Source organism: Oryctolagus cuniculus, chromosome 7 (genome assembly GCF_051225735.1).
Source record: "Oryctolagus cuniculus isolate XC-2025 breed Fujian yellow rabbit chromosome 7, ASM5122573v1, whole genome shotgun sequence".
Taxonomy (NCBI): domain Eukaryota; kingdom Metazoa; phylum Chordata; class Mammalia; order Lagomorpha; family Leporidae; genus Oryctolagus; species Oryctolagus cuniculus.
In genome coordinates, this window is record NC_142873.1 from 9,890,028 (window position 1) to 9,911,126 (window position 21,099).

At 40.1% G+C, this 21,099-nt stretch overlaps 1 protein-coding gene across 4 annotated transcripts in view; it reads right to left on the minus strand.

Moving 5' to 3' along the window:
• Positions 1–21,099, minus strand: part of ACBD6 (acyl-CoA binding domain containing 6) — a 195,760-nt gene that overhangs the window by 133,790 nt on the left and 40,871 nt on the right. For all 4 annotated transcript variants that reach the window (XR_016210356.1, XM_002715013.6, XM_089299466.1 and 1 more), the window contains exon 4: positions 197–279. Coding sequence is in view for 3 of the 4 variants with exons in the window: in XM_002715013.6 (XP_002715059.3) it covers positions 197–279 (83 nt within the window). In the remaining variant the exon portion in view is untranslated. The remainder of the gene's footprint in view (positions 1–196; positions 280–21,099) is intronic.

A 21,099-nucleotide genomic window follows, 5' to 3' on the forward strand; every position in this document is an offset into this window, starting at 1 on the left:
ATTTATTACCCTACTATAGTTACCACCAAATCAGTTTCATGTTAAGAAAGAATGCTACACAAATCGAGATTTTAAGATTAAAAGTATATCTACTCACACACTCACACACACACACACACACACACACACTCACCAAGCAAACACACATATGCACATACTACACATACATTCTTATCAGAGATCCAAAGGTAATTACCTGATGGTTTCTTCATGATACAGAGAACTAACAACTGGTCCACCAAAGCCAGTATTTGCTTCTTTTCCTTTCTTTTCGGGTATCTGTTTGGGGAAAAAAAGTAAGAGACTCTTAAGTTAAAGCACTATATATTTAAACCAAGTTAAAAATGCTACTTTCCTAAGAGATAGGAAGAGTTCACCTTCGACCACTTCTTCAAGCGTTAGTGACAAAGCCCAGGCAGTCACAGAAAGGCACCAGGGCTGTCAAGTCTCCACAGGGGTGGAATGGGCACTCACTGACAGTCCATGTCACTCTCGTAGTCTTCCCTGAGCCTCAACAATTCCCCTAGCTGACTGTGAGATGCTGTACAAGCAGAATACGGATACTCATGTGAAAAATAAAAAAAACCCATATATATAAATTATCAGACATGAATGTGACCAGGAAAATCACATCTAGATTTATAGTCAAAGTTCCCAAGTGTGGGGCTGGCGCTGTGGCACAGCGGGTTAAGGCCCTGGCCTGAAGCACCAGCATCCTATATGGATGCCGGTTCTAGTCCCAGCTGCCCCTCTTCCAATCCAGCTCTCTGCTATGGCCTGGGAAAGCAGTGGAGGATGACCCAAGTCCTTGGGCCCCTGCACCCACGAGGGAGACCCAGAGGAAGCTCCTGGTTCCTGGCTTCGGATTGGCGCAGCTCCGGCTGTTTTGGCCAACTGGGGAGTGAACCAGCGGATGGAAGACCTCTCTCTCTTTCTGCTTCTCTCTCTGTATAACTCTTTCAAATAAATAACTAAATTAAAAAAAAAAAAAGCTCCCAAGTGAAATACAAACTAAACTGTAGTATAACTTCAATTTTTTTAAATTTATTTATTTTATTTGAAAGGCAGAGTTAGAGAGACAGAGAAAAGGAGAGACAGAGAGCGCTTTTCCAGTCGCTGGTTCACTCCCCAGATGGCCACAAAGGCCAGAGCTAGGCCAATCCGAAGCCAGGATCCAGGAGCTTCTTCCCGTTCTCACACAAGAGTGCAGGGGCCCAAGGACTTAGGCCATCTTCCACTGCTTTCCCAGGTGCATTAGCAGGGAGCTGGATCAGAAATGGAGCAGATGGGACTCAAACCAGCACCTATACGGAGAGCCGGCACTGCAGACATTGGCTTTACCCACTATGCCACAGCACCAGCCCCTGTAACTTCAAATTTAATCATAAAAGAAAAAAAGTTCTTTTGCATGGAAAGGAGAAAGGAATAGGAGAGAGCAAAGAAAGGAGGTTTACATCTAAAATAAAAGAAAAAAGAAGTCAACTGCTTTGGAAACACTTTTTTTAAAATCAAGGGATTAACAGGCCCTGTCCTGTGCTCTCAAAACACACAAGAGTAAGATAATTCAGCAGTAAGATTTTTCTAAAGCATGCACGATGGAGGCATGAACTTGAGCATTAGTGTCTGGAAGGATTCATGACCTCTGCAAAACCCACATCTTTGGCAACACTTAGCTTTTAGGCCAGGACTTCCAGCAAATATTAAAACCCTGACTCTGAACACAAACCTTATTTTAGAAGCAAAATTAGATCACTTTATTGACTGTAAAAGGCTATTTTTGCTAAAAACAAAACAAAAAACAGGTAATTCCCCTGTACAGAATGCACTGAAATCTGTAAATTGATTTCAGCCTTATTACTATCTTAAACCTAAACCTACCAATCCATGAACACAAATGCAGTTCCATTTATACAGGTCTCTAATCGCCTACAGCAGTTTAGTTTTCAGTGTAAAAATCTTTCACCTCCTTGGCTGAAATTATTCCCAGGTGTTTATTCTTTTGGATGCTATTTTAAGTGGAACTATTTACTCTGTTTCATTTTTTGGAGAGCCTGCTCCAAGTGTATAGAAATACAGTGATTTTTGCATATTGATCTTGTGTCTTACAACTCTGCTGAGTTAATTTATTAGCTCCAGTAGTTTCTTTCTGGATTACTTGTTTCCTATAAAAGGATCTTATCACCGATGAAGAGGGACAGTTTCTACTTCTTCATTTCCCGCTTAGATGCTATTTCTTTTTCAGTATGTTTCTACTACTTGGGGTTCAGTGAGCTTCTTGGATGTATGGGTTCATGGCAGTGATTCTCAACCAACCAGGGGTTACTTTTTTTTATCCTCCATCTCAATCTCAGGATATTTAGCAATGTCTGGGGCAATTTTTTGGTTGCTACAACTAGATGGTGCTGTTCGCACCTAGTGAACAGAAGCAAGAATTACCGCTATGTTGCCTGCTGTGCACAGAACAGCTCTCTCCAACAAAGAATCTAAAGAACTGGTTTATGGCTTGCGCACGGTGGTGCAGCAGGTTAAGCTGCCACTTGAAGTGCCTGGGTTAGAGTCCTGCATCCACATCTGATCCAGTTTCCTGATAATGTGCCTGGGAAGGCAGCAGCAGATTTTCAAGTACTTGGGCTCCTGGAGTCCCTGTGGGAGACTCGGACGGAGTTCCTGGCTCCTGAATTCAGCATGGCCCATCCTTGGCTGTTACGGGCACTCAGGGATGAAGCAGTGGATAGAAGATATTTCTTTCTTTCTCTGTGTCTGGTACCCTGACTTTAAAATAAATAAATAAATAAATAAATACTTTGACAAAAGAGAAAAGGTAATAGAAAAGTAATTAATTTGTCTAGAATACTGAAAGAAGTTCATGGTGGCAACCACGCAAATCATTTTTTAAAAAAGAAAAACTCTGGTTTATAGTTTTCACCAAATATTTACAATTTGAGCCATTTTAAAAAAATTAATCTTCGTTTCTCCTTTTTTAGGACTCCAATTACATGATTTTCCCCATAGTTTACTAAGTTCTATTCATTTTTGCTCAGTGCTTAATTTTTATTAGTTTCACTTACTAAACTTTCACATTCTTTTCTTTTGCAATGTCTAACATGTTAATCCAACTAGTGTATTTTCACTCCACATACCATATTTTACCATCTCTAGAAGTTCCATTTGGGTCTTTTTGATTGCTTTCTACACTGTGTTCCATTTCCCCCTACTTTCTGAAGATATTTATAACAGGTGTCTTCCTGTCCGTGTCTGGTATTTCATCATCTGTATCATCTGTGCTCTGCTTCCATTAACAAGCTGTTCTACCGGGGCATCTTTTCCTACCTTTCTGCATGTTTGAAAGACTGTTACTGCGATCCGGCGCTGTAAATGCTACACTCACATCAGCTGGATTTTGTTGCGCTTCTTTATATTTTGTTGGACTTCACTTCAGCATGAGTCAAGCCACTTGGACAGTGTGATCTCCTCAAGGCTTACTTTTTCTTTTTTAACTTCAGGGTTTGTTTTTTAATTTTTAAACAATTTTATTTAAGAGAGATAGGCAAAGATCTTCCATCTGCTGGTTCACCCCAAATGCCCCAAACAGCCAGAGCTGCGGCAGGCTGAAGCCAGGAGGAGCAAATCCCAGATGGCAGAGGCCCAGGACACTGGGGGCTGGCATTGTGGCACAGGTATCCCACACTGGCAACACAGAGCAGAGGACGAGCTTTTATCTGACACTCTATATTTAGGTAATTTTCATTTTTTTCACTTATAAACAACATGATGAATACTGCTACATATAAAGAATAATACAACCTAATTAAAATCTCCAGTGAAAAACTTGACCCCATAATTTGACTGTGGTATATACAAAATATATCCTTTCTTGGGATTAGTTCCTCTTTCTACAATGACAAAAATATACATGTTAGATTGCTGGTGACAACTTTGTTTTGAGTGTGGGGGGGGCAAAAATGATTACATCTTAGGTACAAATAATACTTTAAAAAACAGTCTGCTATTATCAGGCTGAATTTAGAATACAGTTGCCAGCGGTGCACTGGTGATCCTTTCCATCTACCTCATCTACCAGAAGGAGTTACCTTTACCCTCTTGATTTCTACTCTGAGGAACTGTCTCCCATAGAGGCTTACAAGTTTATCCCATTTCTCTATTCAAAATCCATTAAGTTCCTTCCATGTTACATCAGTGGTTCAAGAGAAAGACTACAATTTGGCAGCCAAGAGAATAAAATGTGCCAATTCTTATATTGCCTCAGACTATACTACTCGAGACAAAGAAATGATCCTTCACTCAAAGGGGAAAGAATTAAGTTGTTGGTTGAATCTTTATCACTTGTTTCAGACTCTAAGTCAACTTCAGGATCAAGATTTCCTATTTTATGAAACTTTCTTTTGTATCTGAAAAAGTAACTATGCCTAAGGTTATCAAGCTAATTTAACATGCAAAGAGGAGGCCTTTTTCTTTTGTGTGCTGCTTTTTTCGGACTCTGTCTTATCAGTTTGTCTAATTTGAGTATCGGTTTGTTTGAGTATAGGTCTACAAGACTTTGAGCAACTTAATTAAGTTGCAGTTCGAGAGTGTTTCAAACTGAGGTATGGGGCAGACATTTGGTCCATCGGCTTAAGTCACTCACTACTTGCAAATTCTGTACCCCATACCAAAGCGTCTGGTTCAAGTCCTAGCACTTCTACTTCCAGTCCAGCTTCTTGCTAATGCCCCTGGGAAGCAGCAGATGACGGCCCAAATATCTGGCTTCCTGTCACCCACATGGAAGATCCGGATGGAGGTTCTGGCTCCTGGCTTTGGCCTGGCCAAATGCTAGCTATTGCACATATTTGGAAAATGAACCAGTGGAGACAATCTTTCCTTCTCTGTCTGCCTCTCTTTCAAACAAAATGAAAATAAATAAATTTAAAAATTTTAAAAATAAGCTAAGGTACAAAAAATATCAGTTATTTCAACATCCAGGTTCCACTGTTCAACATTTGAAGTGTTTATCTGTTAAATATTTTTTACTCCATTTAAAGCTATTTTAAAATGGCTCTTAAGGAAAATTATCTTCAGTTCACTAATTTTAGCAATAAAAATTTAAATTTTCTTTAGAGAATTTTTCTGAACACACGACATACTATAACTGTTCAAGAATAACTTCTTAGATTTTAAGCACCAAAGGAAATCATAAAAGATCAACACATTCAGACACTTAAACTGGAATTTCTGTAATTTAGCAAAAGTACACAGAAAAAGAAGGAACTGTATTTTAAGCAAGTAAAACAAACTAAATATTACAAGTAATATATCCAAGTGACTCCACATGTAAGAAAAACATTAAGACCCAAAGGATAAACAGGACATCTTTATGAGCCCGCAATAATTAGACATCTGAAGTTACTCTGAGGCTACATACATAGACATAAATACTGTTACACCAATACTTGAGAGAATGTTCAACATTCCTAATAATTTTTCAAATGTAGATTAAAATGAGGAGCAATGGATTTTTAACTAATTTCATTAGGACAACAAAATCAGCCAAATTGGTAAAACTGTTGTGAAACAGGTACGAACAGTATGCTAATGGCCCTAATGGTCTTGTAGAATGGTATTATTCTTTTGAGAAGCATATGGCAATCCCATCACATAAAAGTACTTTTATTATTTTTACCAATATAGCTTTTGGATATTATAAGAAAAAATATAATTTTTATTTATAGTAACTATTATGTTCCTGAATCTGTATACAGGAAATAAATGAAACTTGTCTATCTTAAATAAAATTTTTAAAAAATAAGGCTCTTCTGGCCAGCGCCGCGGCTCACTAGGCTAATCCTCCACCTAGCGGCGCCGGCACACCAGGTTCTAGTCCCGGTCGGGGCGCCGGATTCTGTCCCGGTGGCCCCTCTTCCAGGCCAGCTCTCTGCTGTGGCCAGGGAGTGCAGTGGAGGATGGCCCAAGTGCTTGGGCCCTGCACCCCATGGGAGACCAGGAGAAGCACCTGGCTCCTGCCTTTGGATCAGCGCGGTGCGCCGGCTGCGGCGGCCATTGGAGGGTGAACCAATGGCAAAGGAAGATCTTTCTCTCTGTCTCTCTCTCTCACTGTCCACTCTGTCAAAAAAAAAAAATAATAATAAATAAATAAATAAATAAAAATAAGGCCCTTCTTCTCATTAGGTTTAAGATAAAAGTTTATCTCAAGATGGCAATATATAAGCATGTGTAAGTAAATAATGAAGCATGTCCCCAGACAGCATTAATTCAGATCCCATGCAATAACTAAAAAGCATTTTAAGTTAACTGTCTCCAGCCCCCACAAATACTGAAGAAGAACCCTGGGAGAAGTGGTTAGGTACCTTTCCTTCCACTTAGCGCAGTATTTACTCCTTTGCCAACTTGGTGTCTTTACCCAAATGTGGCTTTTCTCAACGCAGCTCACCCTGTACCTCACTCCATTTAAAATTGTAAGCCAATTTCCCCTTCTTTCTATACTTCCAATACCCTATGTCTCTGTGTCAGTCTTTTAACTCCATAAAGGCAAGGAATTTTATCTAATTTTGTTCACTGAGTATCTGAGGAACTTAGAACAGTGCCTGGTACACAGAGGCATTTAATAAATATTTATTGAATATATGAATAAATGAATATGAAAAGTAACTTCAAATAAAGTGGACTTCCATCTAAGACTGGATTTTATTTATGAATTTTAAAATGAGATAGATTGTGTTCAAATCCTACTCTGCTACTTATAAGCTCTATAACTTCAGCTAAACTGTTAAATTCACTAAAATTCAGTTTTCTTATTCAGCAAATACAGTTAACAAGAGTATTTGCCATACCCCCAAATATGTACAATTACTGTGTGTAAATTAAAAATAAGAACATGGGGCCAGTGCTGTGATGCAGCAGGTTGATGCCCTGGCCTGAGGCGCCGGCATCCCATATGGGCGCCGGTTCTGGTCCCAGCTGCTCCTCTTCTGATCCAGCTCTCTGCTGTGGCCTGCGTTAACAGTGGAAGATGGCCCAAGTGCTTGGACCCTGCACCCGCATGAGAGACCCAGAGGAGGCTCCTGGCTTCGGATCAGCGCAGCTCCAGCCGTTGCAGCCAACTGGGGAGTGAACCAGCGGATAGAGGACCTCTCTGTGTCTCTACCTCTCTTTGTAACTCTTTCAAATAGATTAAAAAAAAAAAAAAAAGAACATTTTTAAAAAGAGTATCTGCTGGGGTTGGCGTGGTGATGTAACTGGTGGTAAAGCTGCTACCTGTGATGCTGGCATCCATATGGGTGCCGGATCATGTCCCAGATGCGCCACTTCTGATTCAGCTCTGTGCTAATGGCCTGGGAAAGCAGCAGAAGATGACTAAAGTGCTTAGGCTCTTGCCACCCATGTGGGAGACCTGGATGAAGCTCCTGGCTCCTGGTGGTCAGCTAGGGAGTGAACCAGCAGATGGAAGATCTCTTTCTCTCGTTCTCTAAATTTGACTTTCAAGTAAAAATACAAATCTTAAAAAAAATAGTATCTACTTTACTGGGTTGTAGTGAGGACTGAATAGGACACTGCATCTAACATATTTTGCACATAGTTAAGTGTTCTGTAAATAAATCTAATAATTACTTATTAGTGTACCTTAAGCCGCAGGTGGAGGATTAGCCTAGTGAGCCGCGGTGCCAGCCTAGAGTTATTTATTTGATAGTCAGAGTTACAGAGAGAGAGGAGAGGCAGAGAGAGAGAGAAGTCTTCCACTTGATGGTTCACTCCCCAATTGGCCGCAAGGGCACAGAGCTGTGCCGATAGGAAGCAAGGAGCCAGGAGCTTCTTCCAGGTCTCTCACGTAGGTGCAGGGGCCCAAGGAATTGGGCCATCTTCTACTGCTTTTCCAGGGTATGGCAGAGAGCTGGACTGGAAGTGGAGCAGCCGGGACATGAACTGGCGCCCATATGGGATGTTGGCACTGCAGGCCAGGGTGTTAACCAGCTGTGCCATGGCGCTGGCCCGAGTTTATTTTTGAGGGAAAAGAATATTCTAAAAAGGATCCCAGTGATAGCTGTACAACTTTGTGAATATGCTAAAAATCACTGAATTAGTATAATTAGTATAACTGCGGCCAATTGGGGAGTGAACCATTGAATGGAAGACCTCTTTCTCTCTCTCTGCCTCTCCTCTCTCTGTGTAACTCTGACTTTCAAATAAATAAATCTTTAAAAAAATAGATGAACTGCTATGGTAAGTGAACTTTAGCATCTCAATTTTATTTTTTTTAATTAAAAAATTATTTTTTTACTTGAAAGTTACAGAGAGAGAAGCCGGCGCCGCGGCTCACTAGGCTAATCCTCCGCCTAGCGGCGCCGGCACACAGGGTTCTAGTCCCGGTCAGGGCGCTGGATTCTGTCCCGGTTGCCCCTCTTCCAGGCCAGCTCTCTGCTGTGGCCAGGGAGTGCAGTGGAGGATGGCCCAGGTGCTTGGGCCCTGCACCCCATGTGAGACCAGGAAAAGCACCTGGCTCCTGGCTCCTGCCATCGGATCAGTGCAGTGCGCCGGCCGCAGCGCGCCGGCTGCGGCGGCCATTGGAGGGTGAACCAACAGCAAAGGAAGACCTTTCTCTCTGTCTCTCTCTCTCACTGTCCACTCTGCCTGTCAAAAAAAAAAAAAAAAAAAAAAAAAAAGTTAGAGAGAGAGAGTTAGTTCTTCCATCTGCTGGTTCACTCCCCAAATTAGTATCTCAATTTTAAAAGGACCCAAAAAAGTAGAAAGTTTAGAGACAGTGGGTGAAGGGACAGATAATCTATACCTTCACTAGCCTATAAGTTCATCCCATTTATTATTATAATGATTAGTTAACATAACAATGGTGAAGAAAATTTAAGAAGGTGCACAGTAAGCTATGTTTAAAGAAGCAAGGAAGGGCCAGAGCTGTGACGGAGGGGGTAAAAGCCACCGCTTGCTGTGCCAGCATCCCATGTGGGCACCTGTTTAAGTCTCAGCTACTCCACTTCTAATCCAGTTCTCTGCTATAGCCTGGGAAAGCAGCAGAAGATGGCCCAGGTGCTTGGGCCCCAGCATTCATGTGGGAGACCCAGAAGAAGCTCTTGGCTCCTGGTTTCAGATTGGCCCAGTTCTGACCATTGCGGCCATTTGGGGAGTGAACCAGCACATGGAAGATATCTCTCTCTTTCTCTGTTCTCTGTTTCTGCCTCTCAAATATAAATCTTAAAAAAAAAAGAAGGAAATTTGTCATATTAAAAAAAGTTCCTCTAAAAATTAAAATAAAGTTAGATATTTAAAAGGGTTGGCTGGGAGAATTCACTTGCACAAAAGAATTCACTGAAGGAGAAAGGAGACTTTATTATAACAGGTAATATCACATCTACAATTACTAGATTATAATCTTACCCTATCACTACAACCAAAAAATTGAATTAATTCTAGATTACATGGGAATTTAAATATATAATCATGTGTTACTTAATGAAGGGGATACTTTCTGAGAAAACCTCATTAAGTGATTTCATCATCGTGTGAACACCATGGAATGTTCTTACACAAATCTAAATGGTATAAGTCAATCACCTAAATAAAGAGACATGGTAAACTGGAGATGTATGAGGCTGGTTAACATGGCATTCTATTTTACAGTAAGATTATAGTAGAAACAATATACTCTATAACAAAAAGTATAATACAGTAAATACATAAAGCAGTAACAGTCATTTATTGCCATTATCAAGCATTATGTATTCTATATAACTGTTTATGTTATACTTTTGTATGACTGGAAGCACAGTAGTCTTATTACCACCAACATTACCACAAACACTTGAAAAATGTGTTGTGTTATGATATTATGTCTGTGGTGTCATGAGGCAGTACAAATTTTCAGCTCCATTATAATCTTCTGGGTCCACTGTCATATAGGTGGTCTATCATTGGCCAAAAAGTTATATGGCACATGACTGTCTACACACTTAAAAAATAAGTAACATTAGCTTAGAATTAAATTTCCTGAACCATGGCCAATATGGTACTAATCCATAAAGGAAATATATTCATAATTAATTCTTCAATGAACCTTCAATCATTTCTGTTATTCTACTCTTATTACCATCAGATTTACTCAGGTCAGTCTTATAAAAAAAGGCAATATAATTTTAGTTTCAAATTCTCAAAGTAGACAAGTTTACAAACAAAACTTCCACACAGTTTTTAAAAACCTTCTTGTCATTTTCTAATTCTGTATCAGGACATGAGCATAACTGCCTCCAGGGGAAGAAACAGGCAGACAGCAACTGTACTCACAGCAGCAATTACGTGCAAGGCTGGAGATTAGAGGACTGCTCATGTGTAGAGTAATTGCTCTGGTATTCGCTGTAGCAGAGAAGCCACAGGACACTTCACCTAGGATACAGCTGCTCCAGGAAATTCACGGTAAGAAAGCCCATGAACACTGAACTCACTGAGTACAGGCACGGCGGACACACACACACACTGTTTTGATGACAGACAGACAAGAGTATGAAACAGGGAAAATATGAAGTCCTGAAAGTATTTCCAACCTGCTATTACCTGTGAAGAATATCAGAAATACACACACAATGAATGTTACTAAATGCTGTTTTATAGCAAGAGTACAAATAAATTATATTTTAAACATCACACTGCAACAAAAGCTTACACAGATTGCACAATTATATTGAATAAAGGGCCTTGAAAAGCTCCCCAGAATGGTTATACACTGGAACAACTCAAAAATTAAACAAGCCTGGAAAAAATCGTGGGTGTACCTGAAGGGAAAACATGCAAGAAATTCACAGGGCTTAAGGTGGGGACAGAAATCTACCCTAGCAGTAAAACGTAAACCCTCGGAGGCCCAACCACCTGGTGGAGAGATTCCCTTGCAAGTAGGGGAGGCTACCTTGCCATACTCTGCACTTGTGAATGGTTCTTACATACGGTGAATCCTGCTTACTCTGGCAATCCTAAACCACGCTGTAGTCTATCCTCAACCTGTGTCTTGGAGAGGGATCTATACTTTCTCAGCATTTCCCTGGAGAGTCCAAAGAAAAGAAAGGTCTTTCTTATTTCAACTCACCTTGTCTCAGTAGCGATCAGAGGTTACTAGCTCATTGGCTCATTAAAATAGAAAAAATTACATTTTCTGTCAATCTATTATAGCTCTAAAGATCTCAGATCTCAAAAGCCAGACCTATTGCTAGGGAAGCCTACAATCAATAGGCAGAGAAAAATAACAACCATTTAAGGACAGCAAGAAGCTAAGATGAGCTTGAATAAGTGGCTTCATTTGAGGGAGGCAAAACTTAATTGAGGAAACAGAAGAGAATTCTTATACAAAATGTAAACATATACAGGTGTATACAAACACTGGATGCATTATTTCATAAAAGTATACTCTATTGCTAAAATTAACTTCTGTTGACAATGTAATCCTAGTTTAATATCTCTCTCCTAAAACATGACTCAAAATAACCCTTCAATGAATAAGCATCATTCAGCAACTGGGATGTTTTCAAAAGGACAATGAAAATAATGCCTACTGGTTAGAACCACCAAAAAGCACACTTGACATTTTATGAGGCATAATTTATGTTCATAAATATCTCTAACTTACTTCAGTTCAACTCCCATGAGCACAGTAAGTACTTTCAAGCACTAACTTTCTTAAACACTAGCATATCACTGAAAGATATTTTATTTTATTTAAAATGTATTTATTTATTTGAAAGTTGTAGTTACACAGAGAGAGAAACAGAGGCAGAGGCAGAGGCAGAGAGAGAGAGAGTTCTTCCATCCGCTGGTTCACTCCCCAATTGGCCGCAACAGCCAGAGCTGTGCCAATCGAAGCCAGGAGCTTCTTCTGGGTCTCCCACATGGGTGCAGGGGCCCAATGGCTTGGATCATCTTCTATTGCTTTCCCAGGCCATAGCAGAGAGCTGGATTGGAAGTGGGGCAGCCAGGACTCGAACCAGAGCCCATATGGGATGCTGGCACTGTAGGTGGCGGCTTTACCTGCTATGCCACAGCATCGGCCCCTGGAAGGTATTTTAATCAAGGTACTTGCTATCCAGACATTTAGTATTATCAGGGATTTAGGATATTATTATATTATACCATGTAAAAGTTAAAAATCAATACACGACATATATGATTAAATTATAGTGTGTGCCATGAATCATAGATTTGATTTACAGAAAAGGAGAAATTAGTATGGACTGGAGACTTCATAGCATATATAGGAATTACCAAGACTTTTGGAAACAGTAAAGAAGATATTTAAACAGCATAAGTGAAAATAAAAAGGCATAATAAATCCACTATATCTGAGGGGCAATGAAGAGGCCTGTCAGATAAGAATCAAATTATTGTATGCAAAGTTAAGGTTAAGTCTGGATTCAAAATGTTGGAGAGAGAAATACAGATTACATGGGACTTTGAAAGTAAGAATTAAAAACTTAGATTTCTAAGTTAATGGTTCCTAAAAATTTGGAATGAAACTATTGTTTTGCATTTTCTTGTTACTTTCAGTATAAAGAACAATGTATGTTCCAGTATAAAAGTGTTCATCTCCATTTCTAATATAATAACATTTAGAACATACCAAATTCTTAAACATAGTTTCGAAGTTTTACTGAAAGTTTCATTAGAAATTCAAAGTGTTCATAAAAGTAATAACATATTTCAGAATCTCAGTGGTGTAAAATACTAAAAATAATTCATTTTACAGAATATTAAAATTATTTATAACATTAAGATACCCAAACTGACAAGTTCATTAGGCAATAGGCAGTCTGACCAAAATTTTTTCTAGTTTTTCAAGAAAAATCTCTAATATTTTAATAATTTGGCTCAGCCCACCCTGACATACCTAATTTTGAAACCATGGTCAATAACTCAACTTCTTGGGGCAGGCATTTGGCCTCACACGTAAGATCTGCTTGGGATGCTCACATCCCACATGGGAATGCCTGAGTCTGAGTCCTGGCGCTGCTTCTGACTCCAGCTTCTTGCGGATGTGCTCCCGAGGAAGGAGCAGGTGATGGCTCAGTAGCTGGGTCCCTGACACCCACGGGGACAACTTGGATGGAGTTCTGGGTTCCTGGCTTTGGACTGACCCAGCCCCAGCTACTGTGGGGCATCTGGCATACTCAGTCCTAGCTTAGCTAAGGAGACTCAGCTCAGGTTAGCCAGACTCACGGCTCACCAACAGCTACTGAACACCTTGATGACAATAGGCCAATGAGAACACTGGTCCTTTATTACTACTCTATTTTCAATATAAAGGTATGATAACTAGGGACTAGGGCTCTCACTAATAGCTATTCAAACATAAGGTCTCATTTGCTTTCATGTAATTGTAACACACACGGTAAGAGGAATTTGATACTCTATCTGGCAATATATACACATTACTAAGTTTCTTGAGTTCCATGGCGAAGATGAAAACTTAATGCCAATTTGCAGTTTAATTCATTATTCCTCTTATCTGGATCTATTTAGTTACAGATACTTGTATAGGGAAAGGATAAACACCTACAGTATTTATACAACATTCTTAAATTTTACAAAGGAAAAAATCAAACACACAGGAACTCAATAAAACCTTTTAAAGGTAGTAAACTAAATTTATTTGCTTAAGATACTACTTTGAGGTAAAGGTTTAATAGCTTTGACTCAAATATAAAATCAAACTATTAGCATGCTATTTGTTCCAAGGGCACTCAATTTTAAAGCAATAAGCCAACAAAATAAAATTAAAAGGCAAAGACAGCATACTTCAGAGGGCTTTCCTGGGGTGGGCATTGTGGAGCGGTGGGTTAAAACACTAACTTGGGTCCCCTGCATTCCATACTGGAGAGCCTGTGATTGAGTCCTCCATCCACATCCAATCCAGCTTTCTGCTAATGTGCACCCTAGGAGGCAGTGGATGATGGCCCAAGTACTTGGGCTCATGGGCTCCTGTCACCCACATGGAGGCCCAGATGGAGTTCCTGGCTCCTGGCTTCGACCTTACCCTTGTCTGGCCCAGCCCTCCCTATTGCGAGCCTTTGGGAAGTCAATCAGCAGGTGAAGAACTCTCTCCCTCTCCTTCTCGGTCATTCTGTCTTTCAAATAAATAAATAAATAAGTAAAACTTAATAAAGTCTCATATCTTTAAAAAGAACATAAAGGCTCTCTAGAAACCTCCAGTAAGTGCACAGATTTCTTGTGGTTAGGAATTCATTAAAAAAAAAAAAAGAGGGATTTTCTGACACTGTTTATGACCATATTTCTATATAAATATTTACTAAGTATTTACTTTTTGAAGATGTCTTGGCAGTTTGATTATAATGCCTATTCAACAAATACCTAACACCTTCCCAAAACTTGCTGGGGATTTCTTGATTCAAGGTAGAAAAATAAAATTAATGATGCATCATTGAGTGTAAATTTTAAAAACAAATAAAAACACTTTATTTAAAAATTTATGATTTTATTTAAAAAATGATATTCACGAAAAATTTACTTAATAGCCTATGTACAAAATGACCATTAGATAGCTCATGGATGCCAAAAATTAAGATACTTTCTAATGGTCTGGAAATCTTGCTGCTTTTAAGTGACTCATGTCTTTTCTAGTAGTTATAATCAAGATTATTTAGGTTTTATTACTTAAAGATGAACGCCGTAATGCCCATACAGAGAATACCAATGCTAACTTAGAACAATAATCAGCATAAAAGAGGTAACAACCCTCTGAGAAAATGAAGAACCATCTATTTTATAGGTATTCTTTATTTCCAACCCTATCTAATTACTCATGGTCCTAAGCTAGTCATTAATACGTTGGCTAAAGTAACCAGTAAATACTCCTTTGGGGCATGTCATTTGTAATAGTGATTTACTGGACTGCTGTGTCCCAGTATAGGTCTGACCCTGAGTTTACAATTAGGACACATAATGTGGAAATAGAATGAGGATTCATTATCTTATTTTATGAAATAATCTGGATTTATGAAATGGTATAGTTTCATTAAATTGAGCAATGTTGATTTTCCCTATGTAGTTTTGAAACCATTTTCAGCATCATAATATATCAAAAAAGCATGGTAGTTATGGTTCTATAAACAACCCAGGAAACAGATTCCAATGCTTTGTTTTATATATTATTTCCCATTTACTAAATACTTTAACTTATATTTACTGCTCCCCAACTAGGAGTACAATGGTAACCCAAATAAATGTTTTTCTTAATCCTTTGGAGCTTAAAATCTAGAGCAGAGAAGGGACACATGGTCAATGCAATGAAAGTAGGGGAATACAGTACAAAGGAAAAGTAAAGCTGTCTAGCTTTAAAGTTAAATTTCATTATTTTCTTCCGAATCCCATGGGGTAAAATTCTCACGTATTATTTCCTTTCTTTACTGTGAAACAAACTCTGACTCAGTCTGCAGTCACAGACTTACCTACAGGAAAGCTCTGACTTAGCAACAGGGCGCCATGTTTCACAGCTGGTGTTCAGTATCCACTGTGAGTATTCAGTATTTACCAATCATTAACAAAAAGTCACAGGTGACAAATAATGCACTGCTCAGTGAGTCTAAACCATCAATAACTGAAACTATAAAATCTGGTCACTGATTGTGAAGAATTCATCCTGAAGAAATAATTAGAAAAATATATGAAAATACAGGTCAAAAGATGCTTACTGCAGCATAACTGCTAAGAGAAGAAAAATGAAAACAACGAAACTTCCCCACATGAAACACTGCCTAAATTAAACAGGGTTCATCCATACAATAGAATGCTATGCAGTCCTTAGCAATGATATATATCTAGATACAGTGACATGGAAAAATTACTGTGATAATTGGGAAGTAAAGCAGATTATTTTGGAAAATCACCTTAGTAGTATGATCCCATTTGGTGGGGAAACAAGATTGTACCTAATGTGTGAATGCACACATAAAAATTTCAAAAACTAAACAAAATATTAACAGTGGTTATTTTTAATTCCCATTACAAAAACTACTCAGTGTTGTCTGAAAGTTCCTACAAAAGCTATTATTACTCTTACAAGCAGAAAAAACAAAAGTGCTATTTCCATTTTAGGGACCAAAAACTGTCTTCCCACTCACCAAAGACAAAACTTGGCTGTCTAGTAGCTATGTAGATGGCTTTACAATCAGGTCACACATAGGCTGTGATACCAGGTGTCAAAGGACTTAACGGGGTAGAAGCATTTTGGCTGGAAACTCAGGGTCTGGAGTAAAGCACAACTGCATTAATTTTCTAATTATCGATATTAAATCCCTGACATCAGACTTGGTTTTGCTTAAAAGGTTTCTAGGCCTCAGGTTCCTCTTCTGTAAAAAAGGAAAAACAGCAGTACCTCCCTTTGAGTTATTGTGACCAGCAAACAAAATGATATAACACAGCACTCTGAATAATGCCCAGACTATAGTAAACCCACATATATGCATGTGTGTATACACCTACACATATACACATTTATAATAAATCATCCCTAAAGACCAATACTGGATAAACTAAATACTCTCTACTAAACCAACTGTTCGTCATTTTAATAATTTTCCCACTTCCTGTGTCATTTAAGTAGCAAATTCTTTTTTTTTTTTAAGATTTATTTATTTATTTGAAAGTCAGAGTTACACAGAGAGGAGAGGCAGAGAGACAGAGAGAGGTCTTCCATTCGCTGATTCACTCCCCAATTGGCCGCAACGGCTCGAGCTGCGCTGATCCGAAGCCAGGAGCCAGGAGCTTCTTCTGAGTCTCCCACGTGGGTGCAGGGGCTAGGGACTTGGGCCATCTTCTACTGCTTTCCCAGGCCACAGCAGAGAGCTAGATCAGAAGTGGAGCAGCCGAGTCTTGAACCGGTGCCCATATGGGATGTCAGCGCTTCAGGCCAGGGCGTTAACCGGCTGTGCCACAGCGCTGGCCCCTTAATAGCAAATTCTTTTCCATCTTTTTATCAAATGTTCAGTGTAAAAAAATTTTAAGATTATATTCGTATATAAAATAAAAAGTAAAAATCCTTCTCTTGACTTTCCTCCCCAACCCTACATTATTCCTTTTGAAGCTGTGCCTATGTCCACACACAAACTTGCCTGATTTGTTAAGGGGCTGTATCTCTTAAAATGGGACCACACTAAGCACACTGACTTCACTCTGTTTATCTCACTCACTGTACCATGGACAACTTTCCATAACATACTGGATAGTATTCAACTATATATTAATTTTTTTTTGACAGGCAGAGTGGACAGTGAGTGAGACAGAGAGAGAGAAAGGTCTTCCTTTGCTGTTGGTTCACCCTCCAATGGCCGCCGTGGCCGGCGCACCGCGCTGATCCGATGGCAGGAGCCAGGTGCTGCTTCTCCTGGTCTCCCATGGGGTGCAGGGCCCAAGCACTTGGGCCATCCTCCACTGCACTCCCTGGCCACAGCAGAGAGCTGGACTGGAAGAGGGGCAACCGGGACAGAATCCGGCGCCCCGACCGGGACTAGAACCCGGTGTGCCGGCACCACAAGGTGGAGGATTAGCCTAGTGAGCAGCAGCGCCGGCCTCTATGATAAATTATTAACCATTTCCCTATGGAGGATCATTTAGAATGCTCCTAATTTTTCTTTTTTCTTTTTTTTTAAAGATTTATTAATTTTATTTCAAAGGCAGAGTTACAGAGAGGTAGAGACTGAGAAAAAGATCTCTCATCCACTGGTTCACTCCCCAGATGGCCACAACAGCCAGAGATGCGCCGATCCAAAGCCAGGAGCCTCCTCCGGGTCTCCCACGTGGGTGCAGGGGCTCAAGGACTTGAGCCATCCTCCACTGCTTTCCCAGGCCATAGCAGAGAGCTGGACTGGAAGTGGAGCAGCTGGGACTCGAACTAGCACCCATATGGGATACCGGCACTGCAGGGGTGGCAGCTTTACTCGCTATGCCACATCACTGCCCCCCACCCCAATTTTTCAATAATACAATATTGCAATGAACATCCAGGTCCATGCATCTCCTTGCATTTGAAAATATTTTTACAGAATAGTCTTAGAATCTCAGTCTAGATTCGCTAAACAACAGAACCTGAGGCGAAGCTAAGGAACATTTAGAAAGTGAAATTTCAGGATATGAAGGATAAAGGCAAAAGGAAGCGAGGTACGAAAGGAGGAACAGCAAACAAAAGAGAGTACTATTAGGAAGCTGGTCTGTCTGATCCAGGCCACAAAGGATGCTTTCCAGACTGCAGACCACTGTATCTCAGAACCAGAAAGGAAATGCAACTACAGGGGCCAGTGGCATGGCAAGTAAAGCCTCCGCCTGCAGTGCCGGCATCCCATATGGGCACTGGTATGAGTTCCTGCTGCTCCACTTCTGATCCAGCTCTCTGCTATGGCCTGGGAAGGCAGTGGAAGACGGCCCAGATCCTTGGGTCCCTGAACCCACGTGGGAGAACCAGAAGAAGCACCTGGCTTCAGATAGCCATAGCTCCGGCCGGTGTGGCCAGCTGGGGAGTGAACTAGCAGATGGAAGTCTCTCTCTCTCTCTCTCTCTCTACCTCTACCTCTCATTCTCTCTCCTTGTAACTCTGACTTTCAAATATATAAATAAATCTCTTTAAAAAAAAAACACAAAAAACAAGTAATACTTAAAGAAAGAAATGCAACTACATGCCAATTATTTCCTATCTGCCCCCTTCTGTTGGTCAAGTTTGCCCAGCAGACTTCTACATTGCTACCTAATCCCTTCAGTCAACGGAGCTGGAGCTTCTGCCACCACCGCACAATCCCCTGAGTCCCAAAGCAGTAGGCGCCCAACCTCCCACACGTCTGGTGGGTGAGTGGTGCTGCTGAAGCTTGCCCTCTCACTGAAGCAGGCTGTCAGGCAGGCGGTTAAAGGAGGGACAGAAACCATACTCCAGAAGACTGGCCAGTTCCCACTCCACTAGAAGTGCATGAGTTTACCCACAAACTTCTTCACTCAATCTGTCAGAACAGCAGTAATAAACACTGTTTATGTCACACTTCTTCCTTGTTAGTGAGGCTGTACATCTTTCCCTGTTTCATGGCACTTGCTGCTACTTGTGGAGAGGGCTTATTCTTGTGAACTGCTGGTGTATTTTCTCATTCTTGCATTATGAGTCTACAGTTAAACTACTAAGATTCCGTTACTCTCAGTTCTGTCCTACTTCCTAAAATTACTTCAGATTATCTATAAATCAATGTTTAAGACCATCAATTAGCTTAAATATAGTACCATAAAATCTTGGATGGTTATTCTGTTCACAGACTAACAGAAGAGGACAAAATAAACATGACAACTGTCTTAGCCCAGTTTCCAGATTACATTTTGCAGGGTCAAAGATATTGGTATGTAAGAAAAACACATTCCCACTCAATTTTCCACATGTCTCTTGACTTCTGGACAGAATGCTTCACTATTACAAAGAACAATGACACCTGCTTATCATCACCTTTGTCTATCTATCAGTCAACTAAGCTGGCTGCCAGCATTCAATTCAAATTTCTTCTTATCCTTATAGGGGTCTGACCATAAGACCTTGTTTAGTGCAGACATGGAGAACTTCAGACTCCAATCTGTGACAACACCTTCTCTGTCTCCTCTTACCTTCTTTTCTCCTTTCTAGAATTACCCTGCTTGCTTTTCAGATCTGATTTTTACATTGTACCTAAGAGAACCCATCAACTGACTCTCTTTATCTTTGCTATATTCTAAAAATTGAAAGTCCAACAAACATGTGATATGACTGTAAAGTCAGTAATATATTTGAAAAAAAAATAATATATTTGGCCTCAAAATAGAAATTTTATCAAATACCTGTTAGTCTTACTTCACATGCGAAGTAAATAAAACTACACTGCCACCAGACGAGTGGTACTCTTTAGTGAGCCAGAAAACAATACAGCATTCTTAAAAAAAAAAAAAAGTTTCTACAAAATTTTATGTGAAAGGAAGAGATAGAGACAGACAGAACGCCTACTCACTGTGCCACTCCCAAATACCCATAATGGCCAGGGCTGAGCTGGTGGAGAATCAATCCAAGGCTCCCCTGTGGGAGGCAGAGACCCAACTACAGTATTCCCTGGCAGAAAGCCAGAGTGGAGAGTGCAGCCAGGACTCACAGCGTAGGCATTCCAATATGGGGATCCCAACTAGCAGTCTAACAACCACTAGGCCAAACACTAACCCCATGAAAACAATATTCTTTAAAAATTCTTTTTCAGGGGCTGGCGCCGTGGTTCACTTGGTTAATCCTCCGCCTGTGGCGCCGGCATCCCATTTGGACATTGGGTTCTAGTCCCGGCTGCTCCTCTTCCAGTCCAGCTCTCTGCTGTGGCCTGGGAAGGCAGTGGAGGATGGCCCAAGTGCTTGGGCCCTGCACCCACACGGGAGACCAGGAAGAAGCACCTGGCTCCTGGCTTCAGATTGGCGCAGTGCCAGCCATAGTGGCCACTTAGGGGAGTGAACCAACGGAAGGAAGACCTTTCTCTCTGTCTTTCTCTCTCTCACTGTCTATAACTCTACCTCTCAAATAAATAAATTAAAAAAAATTTTTTTTTTTTTCATTTAATTCAAAAGGCAGAGAATGAGACGGACAGAAAGACACAAAGATCTTCTATTAGCTGACTCATTCCCTATCCACAACAGCTGGGGCTGGGCTATAGGTTTCCTATTGTACAACCACACAAAAAAAATCTATGAACTTTTCCTTCTGAATAATTCCTTTATAATCTCAACCTGGCCACTTATTCAACACAGCCTTCCATACACCATTTTATCACTCACCATCCCCCTGCAAGACAACATTGCTTCCCATTTATTTTTTGGCAGCATATTAATAAAATTCTTGCCTCTGTTAAATATATTTCATATAATAACAAAACTTATATTTGTACTTCACCCTCTAATCTACAAATGTTTTACATAAATCATTTCAATGAATTATAATCTCGCTTCCCAACTTTAAAATACAATATACTACAAATCTCCAAAAGCACATTATGTCAAATATCATTAAGATTTCAACCATTGAAATCATTAGAAATATAAAGAAACTAACCTACA